Here is a 17,500-nt window from a genome sequence, read left to right as displayed (position 1 = left end):
GTACCTTCTGAGTCATGAACCCCAGAGCTTTCTGTTAGCAGGCCAGAACTGTGTCAGCGGGAGACACTCTTCTGCTTTACTGGAATGGTGAGTTGCTGTAGTCACTGCCAAGAGGCAGTAAGGGCAAAGGAGAGGGCATTGATCACAAGGGTTTTTTGGTGAGCCTGCTGGCTTGTCTGAGAGGGCCAGCAGTCTTCACCTGGGCTCGGCTACCAAAACATAATCACACTGCAGTCTGATATTGTCTGTTGTCTATATTCCATTGATAGTTGAAGTTATATTTATGCATTGCTATTTTTCTGTTTATTTTCACAGTGCTTAACATTTTTATTGGTATCTTCTACTTTTAAGTTCTGGACTTCTGAGTATAAGTATTGTCTGAGTATGGGTGAGCTTTTGGTCTTTGTCAGAAAAGCTTGCTGGGCACATTCTAACACCACTGCACCCTCAAATGTCTTGCAGATGTTTCTGACCGTATACCTCAGTAACAATGACCAGCATTTTACGGAGGTGCCCATCACTCCGGAGACGATCTGCCGCGACGTGGTGGAGCTGTGTAAGGAGCCGGGTGAGGTGGACTGCCACCTGGCCGAGGTTTGGAGAGGCTCTGGTAAGTTACTTGAAGGAATCCTCCAGTCATACACTGAACTCTGACCGCCAATGTAGTCCATGGATTTAAATGACCAATGTAGACTTAAGAGTATGTCCAGCTCTAAAAATGGCGGAAAAAAGTTCTAGATATGATTCCTAGAACCTTGCTATCAGGTGGTGATTCTTTTTGATTACTAGTTTTGCTGTCTTTATATAGAAGGGAGAACATTTTTTATTTATTAATTTGCTGTTGGTTTATTTGCTAGGGAAATTTCTGATGCCTCTCAGCTAGCAATCTCCTGGTTTAAGTGCAGCCATACTGTGGTTTTATATGCTAATGTGATTTTGCTAACTGTCTGTAGAAACCAGAGTGCTGGTTTTGGTGCAGTGGGTTGTGCTTCAATCCTGCCACCGACTTCAAGCACTCTCAGCTCTCAAGTACCTGAGATTTTGCTGTGGCCCGTTCCCATGGTGACACTGCTTTGAGCAAGCCGAGTGGCTGTAAGCTTTTCTGTCATCCTAGAAAGGCCTTGAAGTACTGTCTTATTTACTACAGGCCTATGACATCACTGATGGGAATTCTTTTCACACATGCCCTCGCAATTGTACGCACAACTTTGCCGCCTTTCAACTGAGACCTTATTTTGAACAATGACCCCTTTTAGAATGTTTGCACCAGATATTCTGTGAGTTAACGATGACCTGTTACATGGATGAGCACAAAAATTTGTCAGCTCTGAAACTTAATGCTGATCAGCAGTCAGTCAAGCTGAAGCTGTCTGTCTGCATTCAAGTGAAATTGTTGTCAGTTGTTTTGTTTTAAAGTGCTTCCTCATAGCAAGGATACACTTGAACAGTTTGGAGAAACCAGAGCAGTTCTCATGCTTATGGTGGAGCTAGAGCAGCCTGCTCTGTAGTTATAATACTACACCTGATAATTTGCTGATACCAAATCCTCAGGTGAACCAGTTCAAGCTTTGTTAAAGGAGTTAAAGTGACGCTCTTTGTAACCACTTTTGTCTCTCTAGCCTAAACCACCCTACTCACTTCATATGTATTCATTAAACTGGCTTAAGTTGACTTGAATGTATACCATGGAAATCTTATCCAAACACTGCAACTGGAACAAGGCAAGTAATGCACAGATGCTCCTTGGAACGGGCATAAGTGGTACAGACTGGAGTCAAAACTTGAGTTAAAACTGTTCAGTGCATTGACAGCTATTTTAAGTTGGTTTGTTTGTTTCCTTAAAAGCAAAAGTTTGCCATGAAATTTTGTGTAAAACTATTCCTCATGCTCTCTGTAAAGGTATATAAATTAAACCCCAGGAGTAAGAGAGAGAATCGACATTCGGCTGATTTAATTGTAGTAAAATAGCTAATGGATGTCAAAAGCAAATTGTAGATAATTTCTACTGTGACCCTGGCCAAAGGTCAGATACCTTTTACTGTAATGACTTAACTATAGAATGGAAATGTACAAATGAATGTCACATTTCCCTGTAATGCTTGTCCATGTGAAACTGGTGTTAGTTTTATTCATAGCATATAAATGTGTACATTGATAATATTAGGAAATGGATTGTTTCCCATTGTTCCTTCTTAGAGTGCCTACATATATCTGTTGTATTCATATAGATTTTTGTAATAATAACCTTTTAAAGCACCGGTGCATCACACTTTAACATTATCAAGTAAAACAAACAAAACTGGGTATCATGGAAAGGTATTGTGATGTCACATTTTCCCCATATTGCCCAGCCCTGTCCTGTCTTAGCTATGGGACGCGAGGCTACCAGAGTGAGCTGATCTACTTTGTGTGTCTGTAGTATAGGCACATATCCATGTGTGTTTGTGTGTCTCTGTACAGAGCGAGCCATGGGAGAGGGAGAGAGGATGCTGGATCTGATACAGAGGTGGGGGGCACGCAGGGCCGAAGTCCGCTTCTTCCTGCGCCACGACCGAGCACCCGGGCGAGAGGCAGGTGGGTCAACGCCGTCCTATCCGCGTCTTTGATAACAGCTCAAGCAGACCTGCCGCACACAGGGGTCCCAGACAGGTCTGGCAGAGAGCTTTTCATAATCTCCCTTGCCAGGGAGGACAGATCAATGCCCAAATAGCATGGGAATCCACATTACTGGTACCAGTCCCATAGCTGGCCTGTGTGGTGGTTCTGATTTAATTAAAATATTCTGGTATGGTCTAAGTGAAATAAGGTCTTTTTAAAGTTCACACAGGAAAAGCTGGTTTACTCTTCTTGATCTTGTGTAATATTAGAGGACTTTTATTCTTGCTTGTGGGTTTAAGACAATTTGATACTAGCTGTACTTTCCTCAACATCTGGCTTAATCCTTGTTTAACCTGCAAACAAAAAGATGTTTAAATGTATCCTGTGCGCATTATATCGATGCAAGACGTGGCTGTTAGTCAGAGGACTTTATTTGACTTTATTGGCCTTTCCCTTGATGAAAAGTCACTGTGGCTTCTTGCTCAGAGAACCATGGTAAATCTGTGGGCTATGGCCACTCACAGATCCACACTGTATCCTTTGTTCTGCTACACCGAGGCAAAGCTTGCTGCTAATTTTGTGCAATCGAGGGTTTTATGGCCGGCTTGTGACCCCAACCTTTACAGAAATCCACCCTTTCGACATTGCAGATTACCCCCCCTCCCCCAATCGCATCCCTGGCATTTTGTGTGCATTTTGGTTGCCTAGAAGAGTACTGAACTCGTGAGGTGTGGCATATAGGGGCCTAAAGGCAACTATTTATTGATTTCCATTTCACAGGGAACACCAGGGGCATAGAGCAGAAGAGGAACGGGATTAAAGGATCCTCCGATAGAAGAATGGAGAATGGGGTTAGTGATCATCCCAATGCCCATTTTCAGATAGCAAAATATAATGTTCTTCTCATCACTATTCCAGGGAACATCTTTCTGAGACTTTGTGTTTGAGTAGGTGTTTACTCGTGTTCTGTCTTAAAGAAATGTTTAGGGAAGAAAACCAGTTGTTACTGTGGATTGAGAAGGCTTAAATGGAATTCACTGTAAATTCACAGGAAAGGTGAGCTTGTTTATGGAAAGGCAACAGGAACTTTGTAAAGTTTGCCTTATTCTCGTGTGAAAAGCCTTTGGTGAAACTTGAGCTTTGTGAGAGATGTGCGTTATGTGGAGCGGTACTTCTGTGTACATGCACGTGTTGCATGTGTGTCTATGTACGCCTGGCACTTGTGGGAGCGTGTGTGCTCCATCTGTCGTGGGCTAATGTTGAAGCATGCTGTGTTGCAGGTGGCTGCTCCACGGATGGACATGACTCTGGCTGAGCTGCAGGAGATGGCTGCCCGGCAACAGCAGCAGATTGATGCTCAGCAACAGCTCCTAGCCTCCAAGGTAGAGGGGGGATGTGGGGAAAGAGAAGAACTGGGGCCACAGGGATGTAGAGAGGGCATCTACGGGAAGTGAGTCGAGGTAGTGGCAGACTGGACCAGGGGAAGCAAGGCAGATTGGAGAAGTGACTTTTTACCTTACTGACTTTACAATAGTAAATGGCAGATGTACAGGAAAACATGGAAATGTGGATATTTGAGACACATTGCTATGGTTTCCTGAGTAGAGTGCCAAAACACGACATCTTCAATACATGGCATGAGAGCTGGCTCTCAGTGTAACAGATTTTGCTAGCTGTATTTAGAAGGAGCTGTTGAGACCTTGGATACTAGTAACGTGAAGCTCTGTGATGTCTGGAGAAGTTACCAGAGTTACTGCCTCGTTCACCTTTGTGGGAAGAGTTTTAAGCGGACCACGTGTCCGATCCTTGAACCTACATGCACGCTCCTGTCCCGTAATGCCCTCGTGTTCTCCCTCTGGTGAAGGAGCAGCGTCTGCGGCACCTGAAGCAGCAGGAGCACAGGCAGCAGCAGCAGGCGGCCGAGCAGGAAAAGCTGCAGCGCCTCCGCGACAACGTGCAGAAGCAGGAGGCACGGCTGAAGAAAGTGCGTGCCCTGAAAGGCCAGGTGGAGCAGAAGCGCATCAGCAACAGCAAACTGGGTGAGTCGCCACGGCCCAGACGCGTTCAGCCACCAGTAGCACGGCTTGGAAAATACAGTCCAGCCGATTCGCAATAAAAAGCGACACTTTGGAAAAGCTGGAGGCCCTGCTTCTCTTAAAAGAGCTGGCTTGGTCCTGCCCTCTGGCCAAACTTGGGCATATGGAATTGCATTGTAATGAGGCTAAGCTGTGTGCGTGTGTGCGTGTGTGCGTGTGTGCGTGTGTGCGTGTGTGCGTGTGTGCGTGTGTGCGTGTGTGCGTGTGTGCGTGTGTGCGTGTGTGCGTGTGTGCGTGTGTGCGTGCGCATGCGCCCGTCTGTTCACACCTCTGCATTATAGTGGAGGAGATCGAGCAGATGAACAACTTGTTCCAGCAGAAACAGCGGGAGCTGGTGGTGGCTGTGTCTAAAGTGGAAGAGCTAAGTAGGCAGCTGGAGATGCTAAAGAACGGCAAAATGGACACTCTCCATGACAACCAGGGCTCTGTGGCCGAACTGGACCGTCTCTACAGAGAGCTTCAGGTGAGTGGTCTTGAGGTGGAGGATTGTTAGCTGTTTGTTCTTATTGGGTAGATGCTTTTACCTAGGTGAACTTTCTCCTTTTCAGTTTTCTTTAATGTGCTGTTGTTCTTTGTTCCTTCGGTTGTTGCAAAACTGCAGGTTGACCTAAGCTACCAACTGTATTTGGACCAATACAGCCTAATACAGCTGTTGCCATTTCAAGATGACCGTGCATGCCCATTAGAGTTCTAGTAATGAGACATAATAAGATTTCTGGTTTGTGCACAGGGCACACAGCCATTCTCAGTCCTCAGGTTACAAATCTGGGCCTGTGTTTATTAAAGTTGCATTTATTAAAATTATTTGAGCTCATGGTTTGCCTTTAGCATCCTTTTGAATGCATTCTTATGGGCAGCAGGGAGGTCACTGTAGACCAGTCCACTTGTTGTGAAGTAGTGGAGTTGAAAGTATTTATCCTCAGCCAAGCATGAATGGACCCCTTGGTAACGCTTATATACATTACATAGCTACTAGTGTATTGTAACTATGCCGTTAAATACAGCGTTACATACTGAGTAACAATGTATAACTCATGCTCTATGTGAAGTTAATGGAAAGTTAATGTTGCTTCGTGTTACACTGTAACAGTGACTGCAATGTAAAGTGTTCTTAGCCCCTTGGTTGTGATGGTACGGTTCTGAAGTGTGGCCTGTGCTAACCGCCGACTGCACTAAAGTGTCTCCTCCCATGTGCAGCTGAGGAACAACATGAACCAGGAGCAGAATGCCAAGCTGCAGCAGCAACGTGAGAACCTGAACAAGCGCAACCAGGAGGTGGCTGCCATGGACAAACGCGTCAGCGAGCTCCGTGACCGCCTCTGGAAGAAGAAAGCAGCGCTGCAGCAGAAGGAGAACCTTCCGGTGAGCGCCCCTCACGTCCCCTGGCTACTTCTGGTCTGGTCGTTTCACTGCTACCGAGCAATGAGGCGCCAAAAAATCTGAGCAGCTGTGCCCGGAATTGTAGTCAAAATACCCACAAGTCATATGTCTTCACACCCATTGAGATTTGTGGTTGTATAAATGCTACTCCAGCAAACCTCTTGTGATTCTAATGACATCTTGCGCAAGGAAAGAGAATAATGCAGATGCATCACAGCTGAGGAGTCATGCACACTCAGTGTCCTTCTACAAGGTACATGATGACAGTTCCATGTGCCTTAAACTGGTAACTGCCAAGTCTTGTAATATCTCAAACCTAATGAAATGTAACATTTAACACAGTAAATCAATCTCTGTCATGAAATCTGCAGGTAGGGACACATAAGAACAAATGTACGCCTGTTTCTATGCTGTTGCCAGACACACACTCATCACCCCCTTATGAGCTTCAAGCATAGCTGACTTTTCAGAAGAAACACTTCAGTAGCAGTTGTCTCACCTGTTTTCACACTGTTCTAAGGAAGTACAAATAAAGGGGAGATTCTTTTATTCTGACATTGCTAGGAGCTCATATTCATCATTGCTGTTAAGCTTTCTAAGATGCTGGCCCTGTAACTTTGTCAACTGCTTGTTTCAGAATGCTCCCTTGATATCCATGGAACACCAACAGTAGTTTTGAGCTGGGTTCTGAGCTCTGAAATGTATCAGATTTAAGCAAATTCTGAAATTTATCAATAATTTAGAAATTTCTCAATAGCAAGTTGTGATGTTTTGGAAGTTAAGATCCGGGAAGTTGTTCGTGGTCTGTCATATCATGTCATAATTCATAATTCTTTTGTTCCTACCTGAATCTAATTTGATGGATAGTTATTGTTACTACTACTTTTTTAGACTGCAGCATTATTAAAAATTAATGCAATGGAAAAAGTCTTGTTAAGAAGACTTAAAATACTAAAATTGCAGCTCATGTGATTTGGAAATTGTTTTTACCCAAGTTGAGATTTTGAGGGGGAGGGGGGGGGAGGAGAATCAGATTCTTATGATTATTCAAAAGGTAGACTGGCAATAGATGGGGAACATTTGTGTCATTCTAGGCTCTTAGAATTGATGACAACTTCATGTTAAAAAGGGTTTAAAATATTGCTTTGATATGGTATCAAAGTGCCATAATTCAACAGTGTAGTTACTGCTCAGTGTTTATTTATTTATTTATTTATTTATTTGGCAGTTTCTTGTTTATTTGCTTGTTATAAGGAATAATTTCATGCCAAAGGTGAGACAGTAGAGTTCATTCTGTTGTAATTCAAGCATAATCCCTCAAGCATTGATGGCTGTCTTTCATAAAGTGTCTTTTAGTGGATTCTAAGTCTGTCAACTGTCTTTCTTCTAAGCCACAGATCTCAAGCATTTTAGACCTTGCACAGATTAAAGTAAGATAGATATATAGAATATGAAAATAAAAATTATTATTTTATTTATTTATTTTTTCCCTGCAATTCAGATTACCATTTGATGTTTGATTTCTGGGCATCTCACAAATTAAATGAGATTTTTCCTTCTAATTGACAGTGATTTTATGGTAGTATGTGTAACCCACACAAGATGAACTGACTAGATTAGTCTCTGCTAAGGAAATTATTTTTTGCTGTCCATGCAATTCGTGATTTCTAAGGCATATCTATAGTGGGAAGTGGAGTGGTCCCTTGGGCAAGCATGCCGGTCAAAGGGATGTCGCCCCATTTTCCCTCTGTTTTATGATGCGATCTTGTATTCTCAGAATGGTGTTGTGCATGTCATCTATTTTACTTAATCATTCATTTGTTCTGTGGGTTGCCTTCTCTCTTCCTAGCCTGTTTGATCCATCTTGACACTCAACTGATTTTTGACATCACTTCCAAAAATGGAAAGACTCATTTATCTCCACAGCTCTTAATTAAATATTGCATCAGCGAAATTGCTTAGTTCATTCATCAGCCAGTTGATTTCACCACTGGAGATTTCATTAACATTTTTGCCTGAAGGCTAAATTACACCTTGGATTAAGGAGCTAATGTCTCTTAAAATAATAATTTCAGTTTGATTCTGCTTTGGTTTATTGGTGGTTGGTTAACAATTATCCACATACTTTCCATCTCTGCCACTTTTCATTTGTACTTCCCTCAGTCAATCTGGACAAAGTGTGCATTTATGAGCAAAGGAACCCTCGATACTTACAGAAAATGAGCAAACCTTGTAACATGAATCAAATTTGCCAAGTCATTGAAAACTTTGCCTTTGCACCTACTAAAGCACCTAGGTCAACATCCCAACTTAATGAGACCCCACCTTAGACATCCTCTTAAGGTGAGGATAAATCCCATTTTTATTGGAAGTCACTATGCCTTTCCTTCTGATGGCAAAATAAGACAAGGAATCTCCCCATTAAACTCCCCCATCTCTTATGAAGACCTCCTGCTTGACTCTAAATGCATAGCATTGGAGGTGGCCGAAAGAGAAATGAGTGCACACACTGTGCATGCCGCCGCAAGCTTCATTTAGCGGCGCCCTGCGCAGAATCTTAATGACTCTGCTTTTTCACACTAACACAAAGAGATTGTGGTCCCCCCCCCCCCCACCTTACTTCCAAGAGAACTGACTGGCTCTGTGAGGCAAGCACAACAGTTTGAACCTGAGCAGGCTCTCTATATGACTTCCTTAATCTGTTGACTTCCTTTTGTTCTGACTTATGCCAGACTAACACAAACCTCATCCCGCTCTCTCCCCGGCGTCATGATCAACGTGACCATCTTTCTTTAAGAGAAAGTCAAGAGTGTTCGTCTCTTTTTGAACCTGCTGAAGTTTCCTTGTTCTTGTTTCTCTCAAGAATGACTTTCCTGTTAAGGAGAAGCCTTCCAAAGACGCCCATGCCAAGGTAAAACCACCGTCCTGGATATTGTTAATAGTTGCGTCCATGCAAGTCGAGCAGATTTGTAAGCGGAAAGGGGAGAAAAGTATTCTTTCTTTCTGACATGAAATCTGTGCGAGTTAAGTGGATTTCAGTTTGAGTCACATAAGAGGTTTATATTGCGATCGGAAAAGTTTACGCTTCTTTTGCCCATGGTTGAAAACCCATCTTGGCAGTAGTGGAGATTTGGATCCATTCACTACGTAATTGCTGATGTACTGCTTTCGAATTGAGGGATTACGTGTGACATTGGCTTCCACAGAAGTGTATGTAGGCTTCTCTCTCTCTCTCTCTCTCGCTCTCTCTCTCTCTCTCTTTTTTTTTTAAAATCATTGGTTCATCCATAAAATGTCTGCTGTTTTTTTTTTTTTTTTTTTCCCCCCCTCCCTCTCACTTGGTGCCAAAGACAGTATATCACCTCTATCATAAATGTTTGTAAGACTCGAGCTGCAAGAGAGAAAATGAAATGAAACCTTTTATTCAGCTAACAGTAAATTCTGAAAAGTTATTACCAATAGTACTCACCACAACTTTGCTCTTGGAAGTGTAATGTATAGCAAAAAATAGTAATTACCTTAACATTTATGTCCCCATTTCCTGTCTTTTATTCCCTCCCCCTCTTTGTTCCCTTTATTTTTCTGTGTTTAACCTCCTCCTTCCTGCAGGTGCCCCCTGATGGCTACGCGACTCAGCCGGTGGGTCCGTCCCGGGTGGCAGCGGTGGGGCCGTATATCCAATCATCTACCATGCCCCGTGGCACAGTGAGGCATGACCTGCCTGTGAAGCCCACCTACCCGGACGGCACGGCCACGCTGCCGCCTCAAGAAAGGGGCACGGGCTTCGCCCAGGGGAAACCCGGTCCAGGTAAACTTCTCAGCACCCGCTGCAGAACCAAGCCGCTGGGCAGGGACCTTAAGTGCGCATTTGCAATCAAGCCTGTAAAAAAAAAAAACAACACATTGGCATTGAAAACCTGCTTGGCTCTTGGGTTTGAGTGGAAACATGCCCTGAAAATAGTTTATAGTTTCGTAACTGGCCTGTTTGCCAAGGCTGTGCTAAGGCGGAAGTTTGTTTGGAATTGGTTTGTCATGCTTAGTGTGTGAAGCTTAGTTTGGTATTCTACATCCACAGCAGGAGAGAAGCATTTGGGATCATCTTTAGAAAGGGAGGAATGCAGTGTTGGTGTAACGCTCAGCTTTGACGGTAGCTACACTGGACTTTGGTGTGCTGTGATGCAGTGGCCCATTGATATGACTTCTCTCTCTGTCCTTCTGCCTGTCTCTTGTAGAAACAAAAACTCTAACATATTGTATATATCTGCTTTTTCTTTGTCAGTATCTGCTTAAGGATTTATGGACTGAAGAATAAATTCTTTGATTGCTGCCAGATTGCAGTACATTTTTGTGTTTAATTTCTGATTTCATTCTCGTGAAATTAACATAAGTGCTTAAATTAATTCAAATCCTGGCAAAAGTCAGAAATAGCACCTGTTATCTCTGCATCCTGCCGCTGGTGGCCTTGTTGCCGTGGCATTCGACACTGGCCTATCATGAGACCACTAGTATAAATACGCCACACTAGGGTGAACATCTCTCCCCACTCTGCCTTTTCTCATAGGAAAGTGTCAGCATTAATCACCCACCTTAAATAGCCCTCCAAGTGGAGGGAATCCATTTGTGCTCATCAAAAATAGATGAGGTCTCCTCCAAAGCAGAGGTTAATAAAAAAGCACCATAACTTTTATTCTCTGACCTCCACAAGCCCTCCTTTCTCACCCCTGCCCCTCTGTTGAGGGATAGGCAAGAATTAAATGTAACAGGTTTTCACAACTCTGCCACAGTGTTGCAGGAGCAGAGAGGATGTTGGAGAGGATGGGCAAGGCGCAGCAGATCCTGCTAATTTTCTTTCCTCGATTTAGTGGGATATTCACCATTTTCTCACACACCCATGCCTGTCCCAGTGCCTCTTGTGTTCAGTTTTGTCTGTGCTTTGCATTTTTTTTTTTTTTAGAAGCAATGTTCTTACTTAAGCCACTGAAAGAACTGCGGACCAAAAGAAAAGGTACACGCCAGTTCTGCTGTGTTGGCTGTTTGCATGTGTGCGTCTGAGGGCGAGAGAGAGAGAGAACACGCTTTGAAATGCATTTGACTACAGTTTTGGCATGTTAAAGCTGTGCTGATGCTCTTTTTAATAGTGTTCAGAGTTTTAGATGCCTTTATTGCTTTTTAGCCCATTTCTGTTGCTACTTGAGTATAGCAAATGTTTTCAATGCTGGAAAGTTTGTTGTTGTATGTGTTTCCCTTTTGCATTGAGAGATTTGTCAGCTGAAGACCGAATGCTTTCTATATGCAAAGCAAGCTTCATCTCTTTGACCTGATGTAATTTCTTTAGTGCTTCCTTGTCTATTTTGGAGTGCAAACAGGCCTTTGTCTTCTTTTCCCTTTCCAGTAAAAACAAACAAAAAATGATGATGATGATGATGATGATGATCTATACAAAGCTCTGAACTCGTGGACAGTCTGATCTTGCATGGTCTCAGCACTGTCCCTTGCATAACCTCACTATATCCTCCTCTAGGACTGCAGTCAGCGAAGTTGTCTAAAGCATCCGAGTGGAGCTCCCCCACCGCCGAGCCCAGCACCACCCACGGCTCCTCCACCCTCCCGCGCATGGCAAGCCAAGGCGCGGCTGAGCAAGGTGATCCCACCCCACCCACGCCTCCATTTCAGTACACCTAACTAATAACTCTTCTGGAACACAGCGGGGGTTAGGACTGAGTCTATCTGTGCCATGAATAGCAATGTGTGTCCTTCCGGTCCCTTCACAGATGATGCGGAGGTGCTGAAACGTACTCAACTTCAGGACCGCAGGGTGCGCCCAGTGTCCATGCTCGAGGCCGCTGAGGCACCTGCTGCGACCTTACGTAAGAACCAGAGCAGCGACGACCTCGTCAGGGACGCCCAGGTAACCCAGATTCAGCTTTTGGAGATTTGATCTTGCCTGAACATTTAAATGTGCTAGTAGTGGAAACTAACAAGAGACTTGGATGTATGGCTGTGGGAATGTCAAAGTTTTGCTGAATGGTTTGTGAATTCTGTACATACAATGCATATGAGTCTCTAAGGTATGACTGACTTTATTTTCCCATGCCATATTTTTCCCATGTGCAGAGTGGCATTAAAAACATGGTCAAGGTTCCACCTCCGGTGCCAAGCAAACCCAGGCAGGTCAATTTGCCCTCCGGTGGTCAGATGGAGAACAGCAAGCTGTCCCTCAAGAACAAGCCTGCCAACCAGCAGCAAGCCACCGGCTCCCATGCGCGTGCGATCCTTCCCAACTCGCAGAGCAGCACTTTACCCCTGCCCCCTAAGCAAGAGGCCCCGCCAGCTGCCACCGTGCGGCCGTTCACCCCGGAGCTCCCGGGGTCCAAGGACCCAGGCGGGCAGGTCTTGCCTAAACCCCAGACGCTGGCGGCAAGCTCAATCTACTCCATGTACACGAAGCAGCCCACCCCAGGAAAAGGCTTCCAGCCGGGGGTGCAGGGAGCACTGAACCGCTCCCAGAATCGCAACAACTTTGTCAGCAGTGAGTGAGGTTTTTGAGTGTGGGGAAGCATACAAGGTTTTAGCATCTTCAGGAAGCGGGGTTATTTTTTTGACAATTTGCTGCAAGTAAGGGGTCCTTTCAGTGGCTAAGTCTATAAAGTTAGAACTTTTAAAAGTAATTACAGCTGCATCAGTACTAGGTACATAATAGTTTAATGGTTTCCAGGGCAAAGATTAAGCTTTGTTGGAATTACCAGTGCTGAATCATCATTGGAAATTCTTTTTAATCTGAACAATTTTTAACTGAAACTGGGAAACTCCTAAATGTCAATATTTTGGTTTATTTTCCAGTATAATGCCCTGGAACGCTGCCACACATTTTATCTCAAACTTTGTTAAATGAAATTAATTCATATCAGTTGTTTACTCAGTGGTGCTTTCAGACTTTTTGTTCAGTTTTACATTTGCACAGTGTGAAGTTGTAATAGTACTTCAGTATTTCATTCTGATGTCTCATATCTTAACAGATTGTATTGGTTTGATAAGTGTAGAGCATGGAGCACATACTTGCTACAATATATTTATAAATATATTTGTGATGTATTGGTGATATGAGAGGATACATGAAGTGCTGTGAACCATTGTTTTCCTTTTAACGCAGTTCTGTATGTGTGTATGTTCTGTATCTTGTCTTCTCTAAAGCAGGTTCCCTGATCCCCTTTTTGTCTCCTCTGCTGTGTATTCAGTGTACGCCAAGCCTGTGATTCCCTCTGGCCCGCAGCCGCAGCACATAGAGAACCCTTACCTGGAGCGGCCCAGTGGCGCCGACATGGAGGCAGCCCCCGTTGTGAATGGCGGCCCCGTCCCCGAGAACCAGGAGCCCGAACGTGTGCCCAGGCCCCTGAGCCCCACCAAACTGCTGCCCTTTATCTCCAACCCATACCGCAACCAGAGTGACGTGGACCTGGAGGCGCTCAGGAAGAAGCTGTACAATGCGCCACGGCCTCTTAAGAAGCGTAGCTCCATCACGGAGCCCGAGGGGCCCGCCGGCCCCAATATCCAGAAGCTTCTCTACCAGAAGACCACGCTGGCAGCCATGGAGACCACTGTGAGCTCCCCAAGCCCTGCAGAGGAGGAGGTAGCTGTGCCAGCTGATCCCCTCCTCCCTGAGGAGCACGTGCCCGAGGAGCCCGAGCAGCCACCCCCTGACTTACCAGTGCCCACAACTGTGCTGAAGATTGACGGTGAGGACTTCATACCGCCCCCGCCCCCTGCACACCCAGCCCCACGGCCCGAGGACGCCCTCCTGCCCCCACCACCTCCCCCTGTGGCGGAAGACCAGACACTTGAGCTGCCCCTGCCTTCTGAGAGCTACTTGGAAGAGTTCCCCCCATACCCTCCTCCTCCGTATCCCAGCGGCGCCGAGCAGGAGGCTCTGGGAGAAGACACCTTTAGCATGAAGCCTCCCGAAATCACAGGCCAGGTTCCACTACCGCCTGTAAGTACCAGTGAGTCTCGGCACACTTCACACGGGAGCCCTACCAGTCAGGAAAGAAAGGCTTCTGTTTTTCTCATTTAAGATTCAGTCGTAGACATTTATATTTATGGCATTTAGCTGATGCTTTTATCCTAAGCGATTTACAATTATGACTGAGTACAACTTAAGCAATTGAGGGTTAAGGGCCTTGCTTAGGGGCCCAACAGTAGCAACTTGGCGGTGGTGTGGCTTGAACCAGCAACCTTCCGATTGCTGGAATAATCTCCAACTCAGGAATCTCGAAGCTACACTCTTCATTGGTGCATAAATTATTCTATTATAAACCTGTTGCATTAGAAAGCAGAGTTGATTCTATTTGTTGCCCATAATTTGATACACTGCTGAACTTTTATGTATGCACTCCCTCATTGATTCGAATTGAACATTTGTGTTTTTCCCTTTTCCTGTACATGCATGCAGAGCTCACCATTTCTCCATGAAAGCTCCATTGATTCTCTTAAAGCAGCTTTGCCAAATAAGGCCTACGCAGCTGCAGTAAATGAAACGGCCCATTTCTTAGTGCCACTGAATTTACCCGTAATGAGCTGTTTTCCACTAAACCCTGAAGGATTTCTTTATTTGAGGAGGAAAACAACTATAATCGTCTTATGCAATCCAGTTAATGCCAAGCCAGTGCATTTTTACACCAGTTTAGTCCATGCATATTTTTTGAGTGGTAGGAGCAATAGGGGTTTGTGGGTTCAAGGCAGAGGAAGTGTTGAGGAACCACGTTGGCACAACATTACGTATGAGGCTGCTAGATGCTGCGAGGCTGTGGCTCTCCAAGTGAAACGAAGCATCTGCTTTTCTCAGGGTAAACGGACGAACCTGCGGAAGGCTGGGTCTGAGCGCATTGATCACAGCATGCGGGTGAAATTCAACCCCCTCGCCCTGCTGTTGGACTCTTCCCTGGAAGGCGAGTTTGACCTTGTGCAAAGGATCATCTATGAGGTGATTTAGTTCATTTCCTCACTATTTTACTTAAAAAAAATTGGAGCACACGGAGTGTTGTTTTTTTTTTGTTTGTTTTTTTAAATGACTTTGTTGCATTTCCCTTTGCTTTGTACTAGATCTGAACAAACTTTCTAAAAGTCATAAAATAGATCATGAATCATCCTAATTTTTAATTACTAAGCCTCTTGTACGTTTTTGTGCTTTTTAAGAAGGATGTGAAGTTTTTGTTGTTGTCCCCTGCAGGTTGAGGACCCGAGTCAGGCGAATGACGAAGGCATCACAGCTCTACACAACGCCGTCTGTGCCGGCCACACCGAGATCGTCAAGTTCCTCGTGCAGTTTGGAGTCAATGTCAATGCCGCTGACAGTGACGGCTGGTGAGTCACTTTCTGAACAAGAATTTTCAGCATTTTAATTAGTTTCAGGGATACATTAAATACAGAGTAATTTATTTGTTTTGGACTTCTCTCTCCAGAATGTGTTAGGTAGATTGTGATCAGTTTTCTACCTGCAGAATAAAGTGTGAACGTACAATGTCAAAAAAACCCAAAAACACTGGGCATTAGAACAGTGGCAAAAAAGCACATCTGTGTTCACACGCCAGGACCCCCCTGCACTGTGCAGCCTCCTGCAATAACGTGCAGGTGTGCAAGTTCCTGGTGGAGTCCGGCGCAGCCGTGTTCGCCACCACCTACAGCGACATGCAGACGGCAGCGGATAAGTGTGAGGAAATGGAGGAAGGCTACACCCAGTGCTCGCAGTTCCTCTATGGTGAGTGTGCCCACAGCGTTCCCTCCCATGCTCTCGTCACATGACTGGGACCTAAATGTGCATTAGTTAGGATAAAAAAAAAAACAAAACAAAAAACTCCTCCAGTGGTTAAGTGAACACACACAGCAGTGCTGGATCGCTTTATTTTTATTCAATTAATTATTTTTTTAAAATAAATATCTGCCTTCCATTCCTGCCCCTGAACATGCAGCATACCTCTAAGATCTACAGTGGCCAGCAGCGTTCAGTTATAGTTTTCTGGTATAAATGATGTTGTCATGGTAATGCTAGCATTACCAAAGTTGTCATGACTTCACTTTGAGTGATGAGGTAGGCTGTTTTATTAATAGTACTTCATTATTTAACAAGTTGTTAGCAACAGTAAACTGTATGGTAGCTATTACCTTAGGGTGGGAGTGCTTCTATGCAGTAGCGTAGATCAATGATGAGCATCAGCAAATCATTGATTTATTCTACTTGGCTAATTATGGTGACATAGCTGTACATTTTTAATTTATTGTCCAATCATGTTTACAGATTCTTCTTGGTAGAGCATGAGTATTTGGGAAGAGCGTGCATCAAACTCCCATATCTGGGGAGTATGATGGTGTTGGAATTTTACCCTGATATGTGGTGTTGCCCACTATGAAATTTAGCTTCTTGAAACCCATAAACACTTAGAATAGTGAGAATAGTAGAGCGTTTTTGCTGTCCAATATTTTTTTGTAATGCTTCTGAGAGTTTGTCCACTACCTGTGTTAGATAGCTAGTTAGCTAGCACCGTTACATGCAAGGGAGTTTGATGCAGCATTACATATTTCTCTGAAGGTGTTTCACCCAAAGAATGTGATGTAGAGTGATCTGTTCAATTAATTATGAGTCTGTCACTCACAAAGTTCTGCACTTTATATTGATAGTATTTGCATTCCTGTCCAGGAGGAGAGTATAATGTAAACAATGTAAACAAAACCTTGTCATTGCAATTTTTTTTTCCAAACAGGTTTTCTCAGGCGACTATTGCACGTACTGATGCCATTGCTAAAATAATTCTATTTTTTCTTGTTATATGTTTTACAGTTTATTTGAATTTGTAAGAAAATGCAGAAAATGACTAAGGTGCCTTTTAACTAAAGCCATGTTGTTTTTACTTTTTATTTGAAGATCGGCTGTTCTTTTTTTTGTCCTTTGTGAAGAGCCCAAGCCTTCTCTTTCATCCTCACTGGTTCTTTGCCTTCATACTTGCTGCATTACTTTGATATAGATGGCTTTTAACCTGCAGTTTGGAACAGTAATTGAGTAGTAACTGTAAATAATGTAAAATTAGATGCAGTTTCTACTGTTAAATTAAATTCTGTCCCTTCTTTCATGTCCCATTTTAAACAATATAAAGCACTTTTAAGTGCTAAAGCACTTGCAAAATTGCTTTAAAAAGTGCTATGCTTCATTATTATTATTTTTGTTTTGTATTTGCTTCTAATGCAGTAATTATTGTGCCCCTTCGTGCACTGTAAAAAGCACTGTGCTTTGCCCCTGTATCCTGGACCTGGAGCACATGCAGCTGATGCCTCCATTTTAACCATGCACTGCGTCTGCCACTCCAGGAGTCCAGGAGAAGATGGGCATCATGAACAGAGGTGTGGTGTACGCTCTGTGGGACTACGAGAGCAAGGAAGAT

At 44.1% G+C, this 17,500-nt stretch overlaps 1 protein-coding gene across 9 annotated transcripts in view; it reads left to right on the top strand.

Annotated features, from left to right (window-relative positions):
• tp53bp2a (tumor protein p53 binding protein, 2a) overlaps positions 1–17,500 on the top strand; it is a 25,991-nt gene that overhangs the window by 6,463 nt on the left and 2,028 nt on the right. For 2 of the 9 annotated variants that reach the window (XM_081714489.1, XM_081714491.1), the window contains exons 2-20: positions 463–610; positions 2,461–2,574; positions 3,379–3,449; positions 3,879–3,980; positions 4,463–4,637; positions 4,976–5,157; positions 5,892–6,056; positions 8,938–8,985; positions 9,684–9,882; positions 10,150–10,221; positions 11,029–11,079; positions 11,596–11,715; positions 11,846–11,982; positions 12,189–12,603; positions 13,310–14,061; positions 14,914–15,051; positions 15,298–15,431; positions 15,659–15,825; positions 17,427–17,500. The exon at positions 17,427–17,500 is cut by the window's right edge and continues 126 nt beyond it. In XM_081714489.1, coding sequence (XP_081570615.1) covers positions 463–610; positions 2,461–2,574; positions 3,379–3,449; positions 3,879–3,980; positions 4,463–4,637; positions 4,976–5,157; positions 5,892–6,056; positions 8,938–8,985; positions 9,684–9,882; positions 10,150–10,221; positions 11,029–11,079; positions 11,596–11,715; positions 11,846–11,982; positions 12,189–12,603; positions 13,310–14,061; positions 14,914–15,051; positions 15,298–15,431; positions 15,659–15,825; positions 17,427–17,500 — 3,264 coding nt within the window. Of the gene's footprint in view, positions 1–462; positions 611–2,459; positions 2,575–3,378; positions 3,450–3,878; positions 3,981–4,462; positions 4,638–4,975; positions 5,158–5,891; positions 6,057–8,937; positions 8,986–9,683; positions 9,883–10,149; positions 10,222–11,028; positions 11,080–11,595; positions 11,716–11,845; positions 11,983–12,188; positions 12,604–13,309; positions 14,062–14,913; positions 15,052–15,297; positions 15,432–15,658; positions 15,826–17,426 lie in introns of those variants that run through there. The other 7 variants (XM_081714490.1, XM_081714492.1, XM_081714494.1 and 4 more) reach the window with 7 other exon arrangements.

Source organism: Electrophorus electricus, chromosome 5, assembly GCF_041902795.1.
Source record: "Electrophorus electricus isolate QZ-2024a chromosome 5, ASM4190279v1, whole genome shotgun sequence".
NCBI lineage: Eukaryota > Metazoa > Chordata > Actinopteri > Gymnotiformes > Gymnotidae > Electrophorus > Electrophorus electricus.
This window is presented reverse-complemented; position numbering and strand designations above follow the sequence as displayed.